The 24,750-nt window shown below is 39.1% G+C and overlaps 1 protein-coding gene across 1 annotated transcript; it reads left to right on the forward strand.

Annotated features, from left to right (window-relative positions):
* Positions 1-1,466: 1,466 nt before the first annotated feature.
* On the forward strand, positions 1,467-18,631 carry LOC145531196 (aldo-keto reductase family 1 member C3-like). The gene is made up of 9 exons (XM_081552981.1): positions 1,467-1,550; positions 4,021-4,188; positions 5,016-5,132; positions 6,468-6,545; positions 9,859-9,981; positions 13,192-13,301; positions 14,189-14,354; positions 16,642-16,724; positions 18,589-18,631. The coding sequence occupies exons 1-9, from the start codon at positions 1,467-1,469 to the stop codon at positions 18,629-18,631; spliced, it is 972 nt and encodes a 323-aa protein (XP_081409107.1).
* The last annotated feature ends 6,119 nt before the right edge of the window (positions 18,632-24,750 follow it).

The following is a 24,750-nucleotide window of genomic DNA, read 5'->3' on the forward strand; positions in this document are numbered from 1 at the left end:
TTATGTTGTGTCTGACTCTTTTGAGACCCTATGGACTATAGCCCACCAGGCTCCACTGTCCATGGAATTCACCAGGCAAGAATACTGGAATGGGTTCTCATTTCCTTCTCCAGGATATCTTCCTGACCCAGGGACTGAACCTGTGTCTCCTGCATTGCAGGAGGATTCTTTACCACTCCATCACCTGGGAAGCTGGTTCATTTGTCACTCTAGGTGTTCCTCTGACTGTTTCCCAGGGCTCCTATGAGGTTTTGTAGATAGTTTATAGCTAGTTTCTTTCATTTTCCTTATGCTTCCATGGGAAAATCCAGCAGTTCATAGCTTACTCTTTAGCTAACTTTACTTTCCGTGTTAAATTTTCATTAGCTTCACAACATTCCATTGTAGCAATGCTTGATGATTTCCCTCATTCTTCCAGATATATTATAATTTAACTTGTTTACAGGTTTTCCTTTTATGGATAATGTTGAGCAAGATAATAAATTATATAAAATATAATTTACGTCATGGCAATTTTAAAAGTTCTCTAACTGGCAGACTCATTAGAAAAGACCCTGATGCTGGGAAATATTGAAGGCAGCAGGAGAAGGGGATGACAGAGGAAGAGATGGTTGAATGGCATCACTGACTCAATAGACATGAGTTTGAGCAAGCTCTGGGAGATGGTGAAGGACCGGAAAGCCTGACGTGCTACAGTCCATGGGGTTGGAGAGTCAGACATGACTGAGCAACTGAACAACAAAACTAACTAAAAGATTTGAACAGAGAGTCTGTTAACATATCGCACACAGTTAAAAAAAAAACCATTAATAACTAACCTCTAATAAGACCTTTGCCAGAATGTCTGATTTTCACATCATTTTCAGGATTTCACCCTCATTTATAAGCAAAATAATTTTGCTGGTAGGATATGTAAAAAGGCAAATTTATATTCATTTGATGTTTTCATTCTTTATTAAGCGTTAGCATTTTGAGAAATCCTTATTAGTCACTACTTTGAATTCTGTGATTGTGTGTTTAAGTATGTGTGTGTATCCACTGTAATATAGATAATAGTTTCAATTGATGTTTGCTCAAGGTTGGGCTTCATAATTAGAAATTTAAAAAATTGGTACATGTGGTTTCTAGTCTAACATATGGTCAATAATTATTCAGCAAATCCCATGAAATAATTTACAATAATGTAAGTGGATCTAGAATTATAAATTTACTTATTAAAAAAATAAAGTAAAATTTTCCAAGAAATTAATGATTTATATCATTGTATAATGTGAATATTATTCTGATAAAAAAGCAAACAAGTTAACACCCTTTGTTTATTTCTTACTCCATGGGTATTGGTTTAATCATGCTCCTCCTACAATGTATCTGCTAACATTGGACAATGCAGCTGGGGTATTACCTTCCTAACCTCTGAAGGCAGAAGAGAAAAGTCAGAGTCTGCTTCCTCAGAGGAGTAACAGGCAATGGATCCCAAATACCAGAGGGTGAAGCTTAATGATGGTCACTTCATTCCTATCCTGGGATTTGGAACCTATGCACCTGAGGAGGTAAGAGGAGTGGTTGTGGGCTGACATAAATTGTAGTGGTTGTAACATGAGTGGAAAGGACTTGGGTTGTCAAGCACTGAGCTCCTGTGTGACTCTGGGAGGATCAAGTGGTCCTGCTAACCAGGCTAGAACCCATGCCCTGTGAAAGGGAAGAGAGCATCCAGTCTCCACTCTGCATCAGGGTCTGAGGCTGTGCTCCCCTGCAGATTACTCTGGGTTCCCCTCCAGTTTCTGTCTCTTTCCCAGCTTGGCAGAAGAGGTGAGACTCGGCTGTCAAGATCACTGACTGTCAGCTGCTTTGCTTTGAGGGGCATTGTAATGGTGGGGTTTCTCTGTTTATTTCATTAATTCCAGAACTGTTTCCTCCTTCCAAAAAGTCATGACCCAGAGAAGTATTTGAGGTAAAAGTTCCTAAAGATGAGATGACTGAAAACTAATGGGAAAGAATTGCTTTCCTACTGTGGAATACCTACTAGGTCACAGGGAAAAAACACTACAACTGTGTTTTGTCCTGTACTTCTGTTTCTACATGGAAACTTCTTCTAATGGAAAGTGCAGTCATTTGAGGAGATAAGTTATAGTCTTACAGGGAAAGGTTTCAATTCTTGGCTTTTGTAATATATTTTTATCTAACTATTGTCTTCAGTGCTTGAGTGTAAGAGGGACAAAGAGGATAATTTACTAGACTGGAATCCAGAAAATTTGCTACCCATCTTGTCTTTAGAGTATGTATTGAATAGTTGTATGACAAGGGACTGGTTCTTAAACTTTGAATATCACTTCTTTTATGTATGAAACCGAAGGAAATATTCAGAGAAATTTTGAAGACAGAAGACAGGACTTCTTGGCCAGTAGTGAAAACTGGGGTGAGGAGAGGGAAGGGTTCAGCTATTACTGAAGCTCACTAATTCATTCCTCAGCACATCCCCGAATGCCCCTGCATTTAAGGAAAACTAGAATTAGACCCAACAGATGAAGTTAGACAAGCATCTGCCTCCTCGAAAAAGAAAAGATTACAAGTCACGTAAAAAGAAGCAAAGTATTATTCAGACTTATAAAAGAAATTATCCATCATTTGCAACAACATGGATGAATTTGGATAACATTAAGCTAAGTGAAATAAGTCAGACATAAAAAACAAACACCGCATGATCTCTCTATGAGTAGGATCTATAAAAAAATAGTTGAACTCACAGAAGCAGAGAGTAGAATCACAGTGACCAGGAGCTGGGGATAAAGTTGGGGAAAATGGAAATATGCTGGTCAAATGGTAAAGGCCTTCAGTTGTAAGATAAATAAGTCTGGAGACCTGATGTACAGCATGGTGGTTACTGTTAATAATAATGGGTTGTATTCTTGAGATTTGCCAGGAGAGTAGACCTTAAAGGTGTCACAAACACCTGCAAAAGTTAACTATGTGAGGTGATGGAACTGTTAACTAGCTTGGTTGTGATATTCATTACACAGGGAAAGAAAGCAAAAGTGGGAATCCATCAGTTGTGTCCAACTCTTTGTGAACCCATGGACTATAACCTGCTAGGCTCCTCTCTCCATGGGATTTTCCAGACACGAATACTGGAGTGGGTTGCCATTCTCTTCTCTAAGGGATGTTCCTGACCCAGAGATTGAACCCACATCTCCTGCACTGCAGGCAGATTTTTTACCATCTGAGACACTAGGATAGGGATTAAAAAAATTGCTTAGTACACTTTGAATAGATATAGTTTTTATTTTGTGTATTCTGCATGGCTACATTGGTAGATAAAGCACTCTTAGAAGATTTCACCTTGTTTCTTGGTGCTTTGTATCATGAACCTTTACCCTGTTGACTTTGCTTAAAATAAACATATAAATCATATCCATGGTTTATACCATGATATATATATATATATATATATATATATATATATAAACCATATCATGATCATGATTTACACCATGGATATGATTTATATCATGGTATAAATCATATCCATGGCTCAGATGGTAAAGAATTGCTTGCAATTCAGGAAACACAGGTTTGATCCCTGTGTCAGGAATATCCCCTGGAGAAGGGGATCTTCTTTGCCTAGAGAATTCCATGGACAGAGGAGCCTAGCAGACTACAGTCCATGAAGTCACAAGAGTCGGACACAACTGAACAACTAACACTTTCACTTTTTTCACTTTTATGAGTTCCTCCAGCACATCACTGAACCTGGAAGTGGCCTTTGGGGTCCTCTGATGCCTTTGATCAACCACTGATCACCTGGGATTGAAGGCTTCCTGGATATTCATTTAGTAACTTTACAGGAAATTTCAGATAAACTATCATGGGTTCAGCACCACACATGCAGAACTAACCAAAGGTGCAAAGAAACATTAAAGCTTTTGTTTGTTTGTTTATTTTTCTTGAGAAAAATCAAAGCTTGTGCATCAGCAGCTTCTTAATCATGTGAATATTCAACTACCACCTTTGTTGCTTATGTAGGTTCCTAAGAGTGAAGCTCTGGAGGTCACCCGATTGGCTATAGAGGTTGGGTTCCGCCATATTGACTGTGCTCATTTCTACCAAAATGAAGCGCAAGTTGGACAAGCCATTCGGAGCAAGATTGCAGATGGCACTGTGAAGAGAGAAGATATATTCTACACTTCAAAGGTGCTGTGTGTGTTGTGTGTGCACATGTGTGCAAGTCGTTGTGTGCAGGTGATAACTATGTTGTCAGATCAATAGCTGTTTGGTGAACAGTGCTTATTGGTACAACTTTTTTCATACATATTTGTGTATTAAATCTGGTATCCAAAAAGAAAGGGAGAGTGGAGATGGCTTTCTCATCATTGGTTCAAATTTTAATTTTAAATTAAAGTCACTTTACTTTTCTGAGCCTAGACCAGAGCAGTGTGATTTAGTATGGGCTAATGAATCAGACAGAAATAATTAGATTATAGATTTCCTTATCATCTAGGGAACTTTCTAAATTTTCTTTAAAGTCTAAATCTCAGTTCTTACTTCCATCTAAGAGGTGGAAATGGGAGGCGCTGTTTTTGTATTACATAAGATCTAACCAAATGTCTTGAATTATGTTCTGCACATAATAATATGTTCAAAACACTTCCTACAGTTACATAAACAAAAAGATTCTAATTACTCCTAAGAGGATTGATTCTGTGATAGAAATAGATTGACTTTGTGAACTGCTTTTAAACTTTATCAAACATAATTCAGATGATGGGTATATTAGTTATTTGATAATACTTTTTATTTCTTGGCTCTTTTTCTTTCATTGTGAATGATGTACTAATGATAAATTCAATCAAATAACAAAGTTTACATGGGTTGTTAGATAAAAAATGGAACTGAAAAAGAAACAGGGTGGTTTTCCTCTGTGATCATCCATTTCTAATCAGGAAAAATATCTGATTTTTAGATGAAAGCATTACCTACAACGTTAATTTCATGCAGCTTCCTTTCTTTAATCTCTGCAGCTTTGGTCCACCTCCCTTCGACCAGAGTTGGTCCGACCAGCCTTGGAAAAGTCACTGAAAAATCTTCAACTGGACTATGTCGATCTCTACATTATTCATTTTCCACTGGCTCTGAAGGTTGGCAATTTGTATGATTACAACTATTTTATTTCTTGTGTCAGAATGCCTATCAACCTGCATGGATGGTTGACTTCAGATTTTTCATAGTAGGATATACTCTTCACTAGAGTAGAATTCCCAAATAATCACTTATGATTATCTTTTTACTGAGTTTTTTTTTTTTTTAATCTTTAATTTCTTTGTCATTCCTCCCAGAGAATAAAGCTCAACAATCTCATGTTCTCTGCTCAAAAACTTGAGGGAATAGAAATAGGTGAGTTCTGCACACAGTACTGAGTATGACTCTTGAGTCCCTTAGGGATTTTAAGAACACAGAGTTTGGTGCAGCCATGGTGAGCATGACACTGCCTTACACTTGAACAAGATGAGTTTATCTCATCTTTCACTCTTTCACGTTGAGCAGATTTGATGGTGCTCTCTCGAGGTGAGGCTAAGACTTTATTGGGACTTAGGAGACCTTGCCTACACTGTTGCCTGTCTTCTTGATGAGGTCTGTGGACTGCACTTAGCCATTAAGAACTGTATTACTTAGAATTGTTGTGTGTTTTTTTTAATAATTTATTTATTTTAATTGGAGGATAATTTCTTTACAATATTGTGATGGTTTTGTCATACATAAACATGAATCGGCCATAGGTATACATGTGTCTCTTCCATCCTGAACACCCCTCCCACCTCCCTCCCCAACCTACCCCTCTAGATTGTCCCAGAGCTCTAGGTTGATTTTAAGTTGCAGGAATCAATTCAAGCCAAGCCATGCTATGCAGAAGAGTTTATTGGTTTATGTAGATGGCAAGGCCCAGCTGTGGAAGATTTAAGGATTTGCAGTACTCTTCAGAAGTGTCTCCTTTTTCCCACTACCACTTAACTTTCCATTACTCTTGGTTGGCTTTATTTTTATATCAACATTTTCCATCAGTGGTAAATTAACCTTGATTAGTTCAAGGCTCATGGTCATGAACATTTGAGAACATGTCTGGATCTTTCATATCCCATATCAACCTAAGGAGAGTCTTGTTGGTTCATGTGTCTGCCCTAGGGCTATCAGATGCTCAGAGAGAAAAGAAACTCTATCACATCTAAGTCAAGATTGCAATTTTTATTGTGGAAATAAAGCCATGTAACATTGCCATTCTTTACATAAGTCACAATGAGTCCCCTTTAGGACCCAGGAAAATTCTATTTGTTAAAACATACGGTAAGTGTAAGAGATCTGAAATGTTGTAAACCCATCTTATGGAGGTTAATGTCCTGGTCCTAGATGTGCCTGGCAGGCTGACTAAATGGAGAAATTATTTTGTGACATCTCTAAAATGACTGCTTCTATTCCAGCCAGGAGAGGAACTTTTTCCAAAAGATGAAAGTGGAAAAATGATATATGACTCTGTGGATTTCTGTCGCACGTGGGAGGTGAGTATAGGGAAGAGAAAACCAGGGGAGGAGCCAGGAGAGGGGGAACCTCCTTCATTTCTTCCACCTGTGAGAATGGGCTGTGGACCACCAGACTCAGCAGTTCATGAATCTAAGGACTGGGATGCTGGGGTTGTGCAGAGGAAACCATTGTTGAAATGTTCACAGAAAAGGACAGAATCTGGGAAGGCATCTATTTCCTTCCATGTGATATGTCTTCTCCAGGGTTTTCTAAGGAGGAGATGGTTAATTCTTCTTGTGTCATGACCTTCTTCTCCTTTTTTCTTTCTTAATCAGTGTCAATTCTTGACATGAGACACTTTTTGCAGATTTTTTCCAGCATTTATTCTTTTTTTTTTTAAATAAATTTATTTATTTTAGTTGGGGGCTAATTACTTTACAATATTGTAGTGGTTTTTGCCATACATTGACATGAATCAGCCATGGGTTAACATGTGTTCCCCATTCTGAACCCCCCTCCCACCTCCCTCCCCATCACATCCCTCTGGGTCATCCCGTTGCCCTAGCCCTGAGCATTTGTCTCATGCATCGAACATGGAATGGTGTTCTGTTTCACATATGATAATATACATGTTTCAATGCTATTGTCCCAGAAAGTCCCACCCTCACCTTCTCCCTCAGAGTCCTTGAGACTGTTCTATGCATCTGTGTCTCTCTTTTTTTTTTTTTTATAAATTTATTTATTTTAGTTGGGGGCTAATTACTTTACAATATTGTAATAGTTTTTGCCATACATTGACATGAATCAGCCATGGGTTTACATGTGTTCCCCCTCCTGGACCTCCCACCTACCTCCCTCCCCATCCCATCCCTCTGGGTCATCCCATTGCCCTGGCCCTGAGCATTTGTCTCATGCATCGAACCTGGAATGGTGTTCTGTTTCACATATGATAATATACATGTTTCAATGCTATTCTCCCAGAACGTCCCACCCTCACCTTCTCCCTCAGAGTCCATAAGATTGTTCTATGCATCTGTGTCTCTTATTCTGTCTCGCATATAGGGTTATCGTTACCATCTTTCAAATTCCATATATATATGCATTAGTATACTGTATTGGTGTTTTTCTTTCTGGCTTACTTCACTCTGTATAATGGGCTCCAGTTTCATCCATCTCAGTAGAACCGATTCAAATGTATTTTTTTTAATGGCTGAGTAATATTCCATTGTGTATATGTACCACAGCTTCCTTATCCATTCATCTGCTGATGGACATCTAGGTTGCTTCCATGTCCTGGCTATTGTAAACAGTGCTGCGATGAACATTGGGGTACACGCGTCTCTTTCAATTCTGGTTTCCTCGGTGTGTATGCCCAGCAGTGGGATTGCTGGGTCGTATGGCAGTTCTATTCCCAGTTTTTTAAGGAATCTCCACACTGTTCTCCATAGTGGCTGTACTAGTTTGCATTCCCAGCAACAGTGTAAGAGGGTTCCCTTTTCTCCACACCCTCTCCAGCATTTATTGCTTGTAGACTTTTGGATAGCAGCCATTCTGACTGGTGTGAAATGGTACCTCATTGTGGTTTTGATTTGCATTTCTCTAATAATGAGTGATGTTTTCATGTGTTTGTTAGCCATCTGTATGTCTTCTTTGGAGAAATGTCTGTTTAGTTCTTTGGCCCATTTTTTGATCGGGTCGTTTATTTTTCTGGAATTCAGCTGCAGGAGTTGCTTGTATATTTTTGAGATTAATTGTTTGTCTGTTGCTTCGTTTGCTATTATTTTCTCCCATTCTGAAGGCTGTCTTTTCACTTTGCTTATAGTTTCCTTTGTTGTGCAAAAGCTTTTAATTTTAATTAAGTCCCATTTGTTTATTTTTGCTTTTATTTCCAATATTCTGGGAGGTGGGTCATGGAGGATCCTGCTGTGATTTATGTCGGAGAGTGTTTTGCCTATGTTTTCCTCTAGGAGTTTTATAGTTTCTGGTCTTAAGTTTAGATCTTTAATCCATTTTGAGTTTATTTTTGTGTATGGAGTTAGGAAGTGTTCTAGTTTCATTCTTTTACAAGTGGTTGACCAGTTTTCCCAGCACCACTTGTTAAAGAGATTGTCTTTTCTCCATTGTATATTCTTGCCTCCTTTCTCAAAGATAAGGTGTCCATAGGTGCGTGGGTTTATCTCTGGGCTTTCTATTTTGTTCCATTGATCTATATTTCTATCTTTGTGCCAGTACCATACTGTCTTGATGACTGTGGCTTTGTAGTAGAGCCTGAAGTCAGACAGGTTGATTCCTCCAGTTCCATTCTTCTTTCTCATGATTGCTTTGGCTATTCGAGGTTTTTTATATTTCCATACAAATTGTGAAATGATTTGTTCTAGTTCTCTGAAAAATACCATTGGTAGCTTGATAGGGATTGCATTGGATCTATAGATTGCTTTGGGTAGTATACTCATTTTCACTATATTAATTCTTCCAATCCATGAACACGATATATTTCTCCATCTGTTTGTGTCCTCTTTGATTTCTTTCATCAGTGTTTTATAGTTTTCTATATGTAAGTCTTTTGTTTCTTTAGGTAGATATATTCCTAAGTATTTTATTCTTTTTGTTGCAATGGTGAATGGTATTGAACATAGATGCAAAAATCCTTAATAAAATTCTAGCAAACAGAATCCAACATCATATTAAAAAGATCATACATCATGACCAAGTGGGCTTTATCCCAGGAATGCAAGGTTTCTTTAACATCCGCAAATCAATGTAATACACCACATTAACAAATTGAAAGATAAAAACCATATGGTTATCTCAATAGATGCAGAAAAAGCCTTTGACAAAATTCAACATCCATTTATGATAAAAACCCTCCAGAAAGCAGGAATAGAAGGAACATACCTCAACATAATAAAAGCTATATGTGACAAACCCACAGCAAACATTATCCTCAATGGGGAAAAATTGAAAGCATTTCCCCTAGAGTCAGGAACAAGACAAGGATGCTCACTTTCACCACTACTATTCAACATAGTTTTGGAAGTTTTGGCCACAGCAATCAGAGCTGAAAAAGAAATAAAAGGAATACAGATAGGAAAAGAAGAAGTAAAACTCTCACTGTTTGCAGATTACGTGATCCTCTACATAGAAAACTCTAAAGATTCTACCAGAAAATTACTAGAGCTAATCAATGAATATAGTAAAGTTGCAGGATATAAAATTAACACACAGAAATCCCTTGCATTCCTATACTCCAATAATGAGAAAACAGAAAGAGAAATTAAGGAAACAATACCAGCATTTATTCTTGATCTATTACTCATTTCAAATGACTGCTCACCACCCCTCCCTCCCCAGGCCCTGGAGATGTGTAAGGATGCAGGGCTGGCCAAGTCCATTGGGGTGTCCAACTTCAACCACAAGCAGCTGGAGAAGATCCTGAACAAGCCGGGGCTCAAGTACAAGCCTGTCTGCAACCAGGTGAGGCTCCTCTCCCTTCTGCTCTTCAGAACTTCCTTCTTGGACTGCAGCCTGATGTCTGTCTGTCCTCCCCTCCTGTTCATCCGACCCTTGTGGACAGAGGATTCTAAAGAGCAGAGCCTCTGTCTGGATGGTGTGAATAGAACCCAAAAAGGTATCTCTGTCTGATAAATTCTGGGTGGAAAATCTGGGGATGACTTCCTGCTAAATTGTGGTGAGGACTGAGGGAAGGTAATGGAGGTGAAGGGGGTTGGACTAGTCCCCCAGAACTTAGAGGAAGGAGGTGTTTCCCTGAGCTGAAAGGATCTCCAGAAATCAGATGGTAAAACTGCCTCAGAGGGAACTGTGTACCGGAAGAAAGACCATTAAAACATGGACTAGGAAGTAAATAGAGATATATCAGCTGAGACAAGTGTTAAGAGTTTGTGTGGGGTTTGGATACCCAAATCCTTAGTCTTGGTGTCTCCATGCTTATGGGTCTTCAACAGGAAGCATAGTACAGAAAAATTTACTGGAGGTTATGAAAATCGTTCAGGTTATAGAGTGAAATCAGCATCTTACAGTGATACTAACAGTAGATGAAATAGTCAGGAATTAGAACACACCCTTTGATTTACTCAGTCTTGATCTTTTTCTCCCATTGATGTCTACCATAAAATTAACTGTTTAAATACATTTTTCTTTGTTTGATTCTGTACTCTTATATTTTTGTTATATTTTTACTTTATTGCTGTGAAAAAAGTTAATATGATTCATTTAAAAACATTTTAAGTATATAACACTGTATAATACGATGTACTTTAAGTTCATTGTATTGTATAATACAATAATTTGAAGCATAAGGACAATGCTGTACAGTAAGTCTCTAGAATTTATTCAACTTGTATAATTGAGACTTTGTACCTATGAATAGGAAATACTGATTTCTCCCTACTCCCCCCCACCACCCTGGTGACCATTACATTACTCTTTAATTCTGTGAGTTTGACCAATTTAGGTATTAACATGTCTTTCTGCAACTGTTGTATTTCACATAACGTAATGTCCACAAGCTCCCCTGGTGGTTCAGTGTAAAGAATCTGCCTGCCAATGCAGGAGACTCTGGTTCAACCCCTGGGTTCATAAGATGACCTGGAGAAGGAAATGGCAACCTACTCCAGTATTCTTGCCTGTGAAGTCCATGGGGCCACAAAAGAATCAAACACGACTTAATGATTAAACAATAACAACAATGTCTATAAGGTACAACCTGAAGTCAAGAAGTAAGAGTCTTCTACAGAAAATGTAGCTTGTGAAATTCAGGAAATATATATATATCTCCTATATATATATATATATATATATATATATATATATATATATATATATATATATATATGTATATGGGTTACTAGGTTTCCCTAGTAGCTCAGCTGGTAAAGAATCCACCTGCAAAGCAGGAGACACTGGTTTGATTCCTGGGTAGGAAAGATTCCCTGGAGAAGGGATAGGCTACCCACTCCAGTATTCTTGGGCTTCCCTGGTGGCTCAGATGGTAAAGAATCTGCCTGCAATGCAGGAGACCTGGGTTTGATCCCTGGCTTGGGAAGATCTTCTGGAGGAGGGCATGGCAATCCACTCCAGTATTCTTGTCTGGAGAATCCCCATGGACAGAGGATTCTTGCAAGTTATAGTCCATGAGGTCACAAGGAGCTGGACATGACTGAACAACTAAGCACAGCACAGCATATATGTATAATCAATATTCTAAATTAAAAATGCTTCAAAACTATTGTGATTTTAGCATTAATTTTGCCTCCAAGTTTTCATTGTGAAAATTTTCAGATATAAAAATTTAAGGGTACGATCAAGGACACCCATATTTTCCCTCTTGTATGCAAAATGTTTCACATTTTGCCACATTGGCAGATATGTATGTGTGTGTGTATGTATATATACATACATACATACACATATATATATACATATATATATATTTATATGTGTAATATTAGGTTGAACTGATCTCATTGTGGCTCACATGTCACTTTGAGTCATGTATCTCAAGCTCTTTTAACCTGTCATGGTCACTCAATTATATTTTTTAACCATGATATCCAAACAGTTTTTTTTGAAAAATATAATAGATTTATCAGACTATCACCTTGTATTGTTATTTAATTTGTTTCTCAATTCCTGTAAATTAACAGATAGATCTGAAACCCTTACTCATGCTCATAAATTTATACATTTTGGGAATATGTCCTTTGCATGTTGTGCCCCTCACATGGCACCCAGTAGGAAGCACATGATGATCAGCTGTCCCACTGTGATGATGGTATTTTTGTTCTCCTAGTAAAGCTACTGGTAGCTAGATTTTTAATTTGGAAATGTGTATTTCCCATGTTGAAATTACCTAGTCATCTACTGGATAATAATTATCATCAGAGGAATTTCAATTTTCCCCAAATTTTCATATAATGGTTGAGAATCCATCAATGATGTTCACCTGAATTAATTATTTCATTGGGACAGTTTTCAATATTTTCAATGTAAGCACTTTTTAATCTTCTTACCTGATATTTTACTACAAAAATAAAATTCCCTCATTAAGTCAGGATAAAATACACCTATTCCTATAAGACAAGACAAAAACTTCCTTCTTCCCTTTAATTGTCAGTTTCTGAGAAAGAATTTTTCATAATAATCATCTGTAGAGGAAAATGTTTTTGCTCTTTCTCCCTCCCTCAGGGATTTTTGTTGACTCTGTATGCTACATTTGCTCTCACTCATGATTCCCTTTGGTGTTAAAATCTACTCAGATGTCACCAGTGGGAACCCATCAACCTGGTTCTTTTGTCCTGCAGACATTTATTCATGTATCTTGGAGCAAATTCTTGCTTTTCACAAGATTTGATGTCCAAGACTCAAACAGTTGTTTTCTTGTCCCAGATCTGGAGTTAGGTATATCCCCTGATTGCATATTTAGTAACTGAGTTCTGGTCCCTAGAGTTGCTTGTTCTCAGGATTGTTATTACTTTTTCTGTTTTCAGGAATAGAGATACAATATGTATTTCTTAAAAAAATTACTTGATGTTGATATTTTCAGTTCCAATTTAGTGTTCCATAGTTTATTTTTTCTTTAGATGTTTTAAACTTTTTGTCTTTCTCTGTCATATTGATATCACCTTCCTATATAACCTGACACTCTTCTATGTTGTCATTCTACAGGTGGAATGTCACCCTTATCTCAATCAGAACAAACTGTTGGAGTTCTGCAAGTCACATGATATTGTTCTTGTTGCCTATGGTGCTCTGGGATCCCAACGATTCAAAAATTGGTAATGAACGCTAATGAAGACAACAGAGAGTTTACCTAAAATTCAATTTTTCATGGAATATGTTTTGTTATGTTGTACTCAGTTCTCTCAATTGGCAGAGGGTAGAGAGGGAAAGTGGAAGAGCCTTCTCTTTTGTCTTCTCATCACCCAGTCAATTATTTTTTACATTATGTGTGTCTTGTTGTAGATTAATCAATAACAAGTGACTGCATTAAAATCTATATATAATCTCCCAGTTGAGATCTAAGACATAAGCTTAAGTCATGATTTACTTACTTATTAACTAATGAACACATTGCTAGTGAAAGACTTTCTGAGCTTCCCTTATGTCTAAAGTCAGGATAATAAACCTCCCAGGTCAATGATGATTGAAAAAAATTACAATTTGAACCATTTTTGTAAACATCTGTACAAGTACTGCACACTGTAAATAGTGATGAAAAAAATAGTTACTATGAGATTACTCAATTTTTATCAATACTGAGAAAGTTAAACTAAAAAATATCCCAGTCTTTTCCTTCTCCTTTTATGCTCTTGTACTTACTTTGGAACTATGATTGGAGAGGAAAAACAACCCCTGAGATGTACAAGAGCAAAACCACAGCTGTGGAAGCATTTATCTCAACTCAGCATACACCCAGGTGACCAGGAGAGCTTTGAACACAGATTGGGAGGTGACAGAGTCGAGTTTCTGATTCAGTTTGTGTGCAGTTAAGCCATGGGATTTGTATTTCTAACAAGACTCCAGGTGAAACGGATGCTTCCGGTCCCTGGGCCACATTTTGAGAAGCACTGGTCTAGAGTGGATCTACTTGGTCTGTTTGAGAAGTCTCTTAGAAACTGAACACTCACTCTCAGCTCCTCAGGATTTCTTTATTTCCTTTCAGGGTGAACCCAAACTACCCTATTCTTTTGGAGGACCCCATACTTTGTACCATTGCCAAAAAGCACAACCAAACCCCAGCTCTGGTTGCCCTTCGCTACCAGATGCAACGTGGGGTTGTGGTTCTGGCCAAGAGTTACAACAGGAAGCGGATCAAAGAGAACATGCAGGTGATGAGTGGGGCTGTGAGCAGAGGGCTCCTAAGGAATATCCTTCACAAGGGTCATTTTTGTCCAGCTCTCAGACTATTTTTGAGTCAAAATGAGTTACCTGTTCTTTCCTGTGCATGAATTCCTTGTGTGTATTCCCAGTGGTTTTCTCCTCCTGATGTGGCAACAGGAGAGGTGACATGGCTGGAGAGGGTTAAGGTTGGACAGCAAATAGATATTTTAGATCCAGCATTAGGTCTGCAACTTATTCTGTCACCTTGTATAAATGACATCTTATTTTCTTTGTTTTCAACTGACAAAATTGCATTAGGTGATTTTCTTAAAGTGTTTAGGCTGCTCTAACAAAATACCACAGATTGAGTGGCTTAGAAAAAAAAATTGAAATTTATTCCTCACAGTTCTAGAGGACTGCAAGACTGGAGTCAGGGTGCCCGGGTGATCAGGTGAGGGCTCTCCTCCAGGTCACAGGCTTCTCCTTGTATCTTAACAAGGTGGAGAGGGCAACAGAGCTCTCTCAAGTCTCTTTTATGAATATGATGCTGTTCAAATCTCATTCATAAAGGCTCCACTATCATGATCTAATCACCCCTCAAAAGCTCCATTTCTAGCACCATCACAGTGGGGGTGAGGTTAACAACATATGAATCTGGGGACATGCGAGTGAGAGCAGTCATCTTGAACCAGTTCATCATGGTTTTATTTAACATTTCTCTGAATATTAATGTATTTTCATTTTCATGCATTTCAGTTTCTGCCTTTGTGAAGTTCCTATTCATGACTTTGTACATTTTTATTCAATTGTATGTCTTTTTATTTTTATATTATATCATTAGCCATAGCTGTACAGGAAATCTCCCCCATTTAGGGGTTTAAGGCAGAGATCGTTTATGCGCCTCTTGATTCTGTGGTTTCACAATCAACCTGCACTTAGCTAAGCTGTTGTCTTCTTGGCTGAGCTCTTTTGGGCATTTGTAGTTCAGTGCAGAGCAGCTCGGCAGTTCTGCTTTAGCAGGTGGATGAGGCTATTGTCAGAGGAGACTGCACACTTTGCTGTATATTTTTTCATATATATTTGGCTAGACTGTTGTCAGCCTACTTGGTCTTTATCTCATCACAGCGCTATTAACCCCGGTCAGTGAGTGGGGAAAAATCCTCTTCCTGTCTGGGCTCAGATCTGACTCGCCACTTCTGGGAATTATAACGGTTCAGTGGAAGTTACAGGCCAAACTAAGTCAAGGGGAAGGGAAATGTTGCCTGATAAACTGTTTTTTTGTTTCCACTCAAATCTCGATCTGTAATACACTTAAACTGATTTTTGAATATGACATGAAAAGATATATACATATAATTAAACAGAAATCTATGTGTCAGTATTTTCCCACAGATTTTCACTGTCAACTCTGTCATGTATCAAATGTCCATAAGTACATTTCTGGCCTCTCTCTGTTCTATTTAACTATTTACTTCTCTGTACTACTCTATTATAGTGGAAAATAATCTTGTTTTAAATAGCATTATTTTTTTTTCTTTAAGTATGTCTTCACTGCTCTTGACTAGCTGTTCTTTTAAATAAAATTTAGTATCAATCTACCAACTTCCATAAAAGAATAACTGTTTAAGACTTTGGTTCACATTGCTTTTCTCACTTTCAAGAAAACTGATTTCTATACAAAATTGACATTTTGATTTTGTGACTATGATATGCATTCCTAATTATTTAAGTATTCTTTAATATTTTAAATGCATTTAATAACTTTTTCACAGAGATATGTATATAATCAATGTTTTAGATTTATTCATAGGTAATGAATAAGTTTGTTATCAGATTCTTGATAAGGTTTTCACAGAAGGATCCTTTTTTCCATACTTGCTTAAGCTCTATGCTGTGTCATATTTTAGGGGATGTTGATAAGGAAAAAAACAGTCTAGTATTCAGTCAAGTGCACATATTTTGTCCAGGTTGTCCAATAGTCCCTTTGTTTGCAAAAAAGTTGATTTTTGTTTGCTTGTCTTCTGTCAAAAGAAATTCACGTAGAAAGGTAGGGGATTGATGCCTTGCTACCTGTGTGTGTGTGTCTGTCTGAGAACTGGAGCAGGAAAGTAGAGGGTGTAGAAAGGACAAGTGAGAACTCTGCAGAGGGTCCCAAGTTGTTCACCTGGAAGCTGAAGACAGACACAGCTTCCCTATCCCCTCTTCTTGTATCCATCCAGCTGGAAAGTCCTCCAGTCCCCAGGAGGAGGCCAGCTCCTTAGGGGAGAGGTCAATGTGATTCTTCCTTTATTCCAGGTTCTCGACTTTGAATTGACTCCGGAAGACATGAAAGCAATTGATGGCCTCAATAGTAACGTACGATATTATGATTTAGTCTTGTAAGTGACTTGTGTATATTTCACACATACACTGTTTTCTGTAGCAGGCAGGTCAGCAGGGGAACTAAGCTTTTAAAAAGCTTAATTCTCAGAAGACAGTCTTGGTTTCCAGAGTGGCTGTAAACCTGGGGCTTCCTGCAGACCTCAGACCAAAGGTTTCTTCCAGGGCTCCATCTCTGACCAACAGAAATGTGACTGAGGCCCAGGACAGCCCATAAGTAAAATCCCCAGATTTGACACGGTGGTGAATTCACTACTTTGTGCCCCTAATCCCTGTGCCTGATGTACCTCCTCTCAGGGCCCAGGAACCCAGTAGACACAGAGGGGACAGTGCCTGTAGCCCACTATTCTTTTAGGGACCTGTGAACATATTTTATCTTTAAACTTTTTATGAAATTGGGAGGAAATAATTAATAATGACTATGTAATAATGAATCCAGCTTGGACTACATTTGTGTTTATCCTAACACAATTGTAAAATATATTGTTGACATTTTTTATGGAGGAAAGTCTCAAGAAAGGCAAAATGCATCAGTACTGAGAGGTCACATGACCTGGCTTCCACCCCCTTCCCTAAGTGTCTGGTGAATTTTCTCCCTAATGGGCATTTCTTTACCAAGACACCATCCATTTCTTTCAAATAGATCTCTTCATTGGCCTTTTTCCCCTATTGCAAATCCCATGTCCTCATCCTTATAATCTCACAAAACTGAATTACAAGGAAATCATGAGCTTAACTGACCCTCCAGTGAGTGATGGCCATGTTCTTAGCAGAACACACCCAGGTGAGATCGTCTGGGTCTCTCTGGTTTCTTGAGTCAAGACTCACTCCAGTGTGGCCTTTGTTCATCAGGGATCATCCCCTAGGCAACCCCTAACTCCCTGACTTTGACTTAATCACTAACGTGAAATTCCAGCTGCCTAATTACTGCCAGAGGATGTCAGGATTGAAGAGAAAAGGCTAATCAAACAGAGAGATATTAGAAGAGAGTTTAGAGAAAAGGAAATACAAATTATTAGTAAAAGGAAGATTTAGTTTTAAATGAAAGATGTCAAAACTTTTTCTTCTGTTTGTAAAGCTATATTATGATTCTGAAAAAGGATATTAAAAATGAAAACAAAAAGATGGAAATTTACTTTTCTGTACTCAAAAATTTTCACTTTACTTCTCTGTTCTCCTTCATCAGGCTGTCCGTGTCTGGACTTTCTCATGTTCGTGGGTTTAGGTCAACAGCATAACTCTTAGCATATGGAATTGCTCAGAATGTACTCTTTAATGAAATAAATTGAAAGGAATGAATTTAGGAAAAAAAGTAAAAACATAGGGGAAAAAAAGCAGCAGTAATACTAATTATTAATTAACTACTGTTTTAATCCGTTGTAAATTAAGAGAATAGTCATCTCACTTTATCAGTATTGTTACTTATGCGTCCATGACATCTCAAGAGATCAGAAGTTTCTTAATGGAATGCCCTCTATTTTGGGGGGTGCTCAGTACTTACTTGTTGAATGGATGTGTTAAAAAGATCTGCACAATTTTTCCTAAGATCATCATCATCACCACCCAGGACCAAATGTTCCACCTGGAGCTGAAATGACCTTAATGTTTAGCTGTAGTTCTTAGACCTTCTTATAAACTGTAATTCCAATCAAGGTAAATATCACTGTAATGTTTATATTTCTTGTGACTGTGGGAATCAGACACACAGGCACTGTTCACGTGTGGACTGGGTGCCTGGGGTAGAAGGTGGGATGTGGTTGTAGACTGAGATTTTTAGGCCATCCTGGCTATATCCACAGAGAAGCACTCTCCTTGGCCGTGTGATATAAAAGTAATAAATTAACATCCCTCCTTCTGTTTCAGCCTTGCTGATCACCCTGACTATCCATTTTCCGAAGAATACTGATTGTGAGCGATCCATCATGGTTGTATCAGAATTTACTGATTCTCGGGGTGTGAAGAGAATTGTTATGATTGGTGGAGCTAATTAAAAGCTGTGTCTCTGGTTTAAGCCTTCTTGCTTTTTGTGTATGTGAAATAATAAAGACTTCAAAGCGAGGATACTTGGGAGGGGATTAAAAGGCAGAGTTGGAGACTCCCTGGTGGTCCAGTTGTTAAGAATCCATGTTTCCACTGCAGGGGCATAGGTTAGATCCCTGGTTGGGTAACTAGATTCCCCAAGCTGAGCTGAGTGACAAAAAAAGAAAAAAATACCACTATATATAGAGTAACTCTTGCTGAAAAAAACTTGAAGAGTAGCAGAAGAGTAGTTGCTCTTCTACACCCAAGGCCATCAAGAAAGAACCTCACAGAGTCTAGCTGGCAGGTAGGAGAAGAAATCTAGTCAGGACCCACATCCCTAGCAGGTGACACAAAAGAGAAGTACCAACAGGCTCAGAGATTGTCCTTAAAGATCAAGGGGTATACGACCCATGTTAGGCACCCCAGGTCTGAGGACTGGCCCTGGGAAAACTAGCCCCCTCGACTCATTTGAGACCTGTGGGACTTTACCAGAGGGCGCAAGGAGCCAAGACTCCACTTTGCAAGAGCGTGTACACACGTGACTGCTCTCAAGTCCATGGGACAGCTGACTGGCACTGCCTGATGCTCCGACCAGCCTGTAGGACCACCTCAGTCCAGGCCATCCCCCCTGCACAGGCTCCTCCTCCAGCCACTCTTGCTTGGCACTGATGCCTACTGAGGGGCAGATAGCCATCAGCCATCGCAGGCACTGGGGAAAGTGGGGCCAACTCAGAAGTGTGCCTCCAGCCCCAGTCCTGTCCCCATTGGGTCACCAATCGCCATTGAGCCCAGAAGAAGCCTCAGCTCACCCCTGTCTCGTCCTGATTCCAGTTCTATCTCCCATGGAAATAACAGCTGCCAGCTCACCTTGGGGAGACATGGCCTCCAATCCTGCTCACTCACCAAAGTCACTGGTCACTGACAGGCCACACAGAGACACCTTGTGTGGGCTGTCCCACACAAGGGACACCCCTTTAGACTTTGGACTAAGTAAGTAAGTGTTAGTTGCTCAGTCGTGCCCAACTCGTTGCGACCCCATGGACTGCAGTCCACCAGGCTCCTCTGTCCATGAGATTTTCCAAGCAAGGATACTGGAGTGGGTTGCCATTTCCTTTTCCATGGAATCTTCCCAACCCAGGGATCAAACCCAGGTCTCCTGCACTGCAGGCAGATTCTTTACCGACTGAGCTACAAAGGGAGCCCAGACTCTGGACTAGGTAACTGCTTAACCTCATAGAGACAACAGAAAAGACCAAATAGATTAAAAGAAAAACACACACATCCCAAGTGAAAGACCAAGATAAAACCTCATTATAAAAAAAAAAAAAAAGGAACCTATTGAAAGAGAGATAAATATTTTACCTGAATAAAACGCAAAACAATAGTAATAAAGGTACCCACTGAATGTGTGTAATAGAGGAATACAATGAGAACTTCGAAGAACTAGAAAATATCAAAAAGATTTGATCAGAGCTGAAGAACATAGTAACAGATGGAATATACAACAGGAGGAATCAGCAACAGGTTAGGTGATACAAGAGAATGCATTAGCAACCTGGAAGACAGAAATAGTGGAAATCACTCAATAAGAACAGCAATAAAGAATAAAAAATTTTTCATGAGAATAACTTATGGGATCTCTAGGATAACATCAAGTGCACTAGCATTTGCATTATAGAGGTCTTAGAAAGAGACAAAAAGACAGATGCAGCAAACATATTTGATGAAATTATGGTAGAAAGATCTCCAAACCTGAGAACAGTAAAAGATATCCAGGTGCAGGAAGAACAGAGGGTCCCAAGCAAGATGAAACCAAAGAGGCCCACACTAAGACACATCATGATTAAAATGGCAGAAGTTAAAAATAGAAAATTCTAAAGGCAGAATTCTATAGTTGTAATAGTCATTCCAGATGCTCTTCACCTTAAGCTCAGAGTTAAGTGGAACAGACACCAGTCTTCAGGCAGTCCTTACATAGGTTGGAACATTGCACATAAGGATTTCTGCGATCACTCTGGTTTGAGGGAGGCAGCAGAGAGCTGAACTGTCACCCTTTACAGATCAAGACTCCACTGTACAAGTCAGGGGAGAGATGAGTGTGAATAGAAACACAAGGAAATCATAGAATAGAGACGCAGACATAGAGAATGCACTTGTGGACACCATGGGGGAAGGAGATGGCAGGATGAATTGAGAGTAGCATTGACATATACACAATACCACATGTAAAATAGCCAGTGGGAAGCTGCTGTACAGCACAGGGAGCTCAGCTCAGTGCTCTGTGATGACCTAGAGGGTGGGATAAGGGTGTGGGAGGAAAGCTCAAGAGGGAAGGGATATATGTATACTTACAACTGATTCATACAACATTGTAAAGCAATTATCTTCCAATTAAAAGAACTAAAATTTTTTTTTAAAGAAACATGCAAGAAAATATCCTTTTACTCTTTTCTGGATTTCTCTTAATTACATGTTCACTTTGTTTCTGAAGATCTTTGCTTGATTCTTTCCCAAAGTTCCTAAGAGATTTTTCACTTAGTTTTTGTTTCTTTTCCATGGGAATATTCAGCACTTTTCAGCTCACCATTTTGCTGACATCGCTGTACATGTTAAATTTTAATTGGCTTCAGAAAATTCCACTGTATCACTCATTGTGTCATAATTTCCCTAACTCCTCCCAAATTTATTATAATTTAACTTTTTCTTTACAGGTTTTTCTTTTATGGATAATGTTGAGAAAGATAATAAATTAAATAAAGTATTTATCGTTTGGGGGAGTTACATTGTGATAGTTCTTTAAAAGTTTTATACTGGGTGAAAGATATAACGCCCCCCTGCCACGGTCTGTTTGCACACTGCAAAAACTGTTAATAATTAACCCCCACTAAGCTCCTTGCCAGAGTGTCTTTTTTTGTTGTTGTCACCTTTTTCAGGATTGCATTCTTGTCAGGACTGAATGTTCTTGTTATAAAGCAATGAAGAAGAAAGGAGATTTTTTTCTCATGGAGAAAAAGGTAAAAAAAACAAATTTTGTTCCAATTTGAAGTTTTACTTTCTTATTAAGGGTTAACATTTCAAAAAATGTTCATTAATCATTCTTTTAAATTGTTATAAAAACAGAAATGAAACAGATTCACAGAGAACTATCTTATGATTACCAGGTGGAAAGTGTGGTGGGTGAGAGGGGGGAGGGATAGTCAGGGAGTTTGGGATTGACACGTACACTCTGCTGTATTTTAAAAGGATAACAAACAAGATCCTCCTGTATAACACAGGCAACTCTTCTCAATGTTATGTGGCAGTCTGGATGGGAGGGAAGTTTGCAGGAGAATGGACACATGTGTATTTATGGCTAAGTTCCTTCACTGTTCACCTGAAATTATCACATTGTTAATTGGCTATACTCCATTATAAAATAAAAATTTAACTAAATAAAAGTTGTGTGTGTGTGTGTGTGTGTAGTGTAGTGTGAGATAACTAACTGTTTCAAATGATGTTTGGTCAAGAAGGGGCTTCATCATTGGAAAAATAAGAAAGTGATTGGTATGTTGAGGTTTCTAGTCTGACATATGGTTAATAATTGCTGGACATTGTCTTGTAATAATTTGAAGTAATGTAAATGTATCTAGAATTTAATATCTACTCATTAAACATGAGTTAAAATTTTGCAAGAATCTAATAATTTACTTTGGTAGAAGTACATGCTACCTGGCTTCAATACTGTTCTGACTCGGTGGGCACTGCCTTAACATAGCTTCTCCTACAGCTTGTTTCCTAACAGTCGGTCATTGCAGTTGGGGTGTTACCTTCCTGTTATTGATGACCCAGAAGGCAGCCTGTGTAGTCAGTGGAGCAACAGGTAATGGACACAAATGCCAGTGTCTGGAACTTAATGACCATCACTTCCTTCTTGTATGAAATTTGGCATCTGTGCACTGAAGAAGTTAACAATAAGTGGTTTGGGGTTGAGGATTCGAAAGAGAATAGACAGACTGTGAATGGAAACCGACATGGGTTGTCAAATCATTGAGTTTTGATGACTCTGGGGGGCTCCTTCGGTTTTTCTAATCAGTCTGGAAACATTCCTCGTGACAAGGGAGAAAGCCTTCAGCCTTCACAATGGATCATGGTCTGATATCATGCAGTCACCTACAGATTACTCTGGGACCCTCTCCAGTTTCCATCTCTTCCCTAGCTTGGCAGAAGAGGTACAACTCAGCTGTCTGGAGCACTGACTGTCAGCCTCTTTGTTTTGAGGTTGATTGGAATGGGATTGGTTTCCCTGAATATTTCATCAATTCAAGAAATATTTCCTCCTTCCAAGAAGACATGACTCAGAGAAATAGTTGAGCTAAAAGGTCCTGATGATGAGGTGATGGGAAAGTGATAGGAGAGAATTGCTGTGCACCTATAGGGTATCTGCTTGTAGGGTAAGGGAGTTAGAGAAGATGAAGTTAAGAAAAAGAACAAGACCGGCGCTTTACAGGAACAGATCACCTTTAATGAGGCAAGAAGGGGCAGCTGTCAGATTAGTGAGCTGCTGCACTAGCCCAAGAAAAGAGTAAGTATATATAGGCATATATGTGGAAAGCTACTGTCTTAAGGGGGCCTGTTCTTCTCCAAGGTTGTTCGGAGTAGTTATCTCTTAAATGGCTGGGGCAAGGAATTCTGGAGATCAGCCAGAGGCTGGACTGGCTGGGAGCTGGGCATAATCAACCTTAATGTCCATTTTTTTCCCTTTGGGTGAGAGAGTTCTTCATTTTGCATAGAATAGTGGGGAGGACCTGGAGGGGAGTTTTAACTCCAGGCTATTTTGAGCCATGTAACTTTCCTTCATTCCAGACCCTAAGGAATATATATAAAAAGAGAAAGGGAGGTGGGTGTCGTAAAGTTCAGGGCTTCTTCCTGCTGATAAATGAGGGTCAGGGGTTTGTGGTCTGGAAGGAAGGAAGTCTAAGGCCTGTAGGGTTGATTTTATATTCTAGCCGTCAGGGTCTCAAGCAAAAGAACAGTCTTGACTTGGTCTCAGGAAATGGCTTGGAGTCGGTCTTGGAGGAATCCCTGGAAAAGATTAAACAAGGCTCAAAAGTGAGTAGGAGGATGATAAAAATGAATGGCCCGAGAATGGGTAAAACCCAAGGCATCCAGTTCCAATCTGTTAACCATGACTGCCAGGAGTTGTTTAATCTCTGGCGGATTCGTGAGGCTCGATCGGTAAGGTTTTTTGTAGCTCCTTGGGCAATACCAGACTGGTTGGCATAGAAACAGCAGGATTAGTCTAGAAAAAGGCACAGACCTCCCTTCTCTGTAGTGAATAGATCTAATCGTCTTCAATTTTGTAAAACTACGGACGCCAAGGAATCAAGTTGATTTTGGATAGTTATTAGGCCTTGAGCTATTTCCTGGAGGCTGTCTGATAGGTCTTTAGATAGTGTCTGATAGTTTGGATGGAGGTGGTTAAGCCTGCGGTTCCTTTTCCAATTCCAACTGTTATTCCTAGCCCTACGAAGAGGGGAATGAAATGAATGACTAGTTTTATTCGCTTGTGGATGAAAGGAATAGGCAAGGGTTGATCATTGGGGGCTACCAAAATGTTTGGACTGGAGTATCCCAGGATGCAGGTCCCGGTCCAATTAGTAGGTAGACAGAGGTATCTAGACTTCCCATAGAAGGAAAATAGGCCAGGTGTCGTAATACCACAGCTGAAGTCGGTGGCGAAGAGGAGTCGGGGGCGGAGGGGGGGGGTTGATCGTTCGTTCAAGGACGCTCACAGACTCCGCTAAGGTGGCCCCAACAGTGGGAGAGGTGGAGGAATATGTTGAGGGAAACCACACTGTAAAGGTTAAAGAGTGTCCTGTAAGACCAGAAACATTATATATAACCTTTCTAGTGGCAAAGAGTAAGGTGGAGGTATGGTTGCACACGGAGTTAGGGATTGTGTCCATGGATTGGTCATATGAACTGTTTTGGGAATTTCTGGATATGCAAAAAGGAGCTGGTTGT

The sequence above is a fragment of the Giraffa tippelskirchi genome, chromosome 13 (genome assembly GCF_054371585.1).
Source record: "Giraffa tippelskirchi isolate mGirTip1 chromosome 13, T2T-mGirTip1v1.2.pri, whole genome shotgun sequence".
Taxonomy (NCBI): Eukaryota; Metazoa; Chordata; class Mammalia; order Artiodactyla; family Giraffidae; genus Giraffa; species Giraffa tippelskirchi.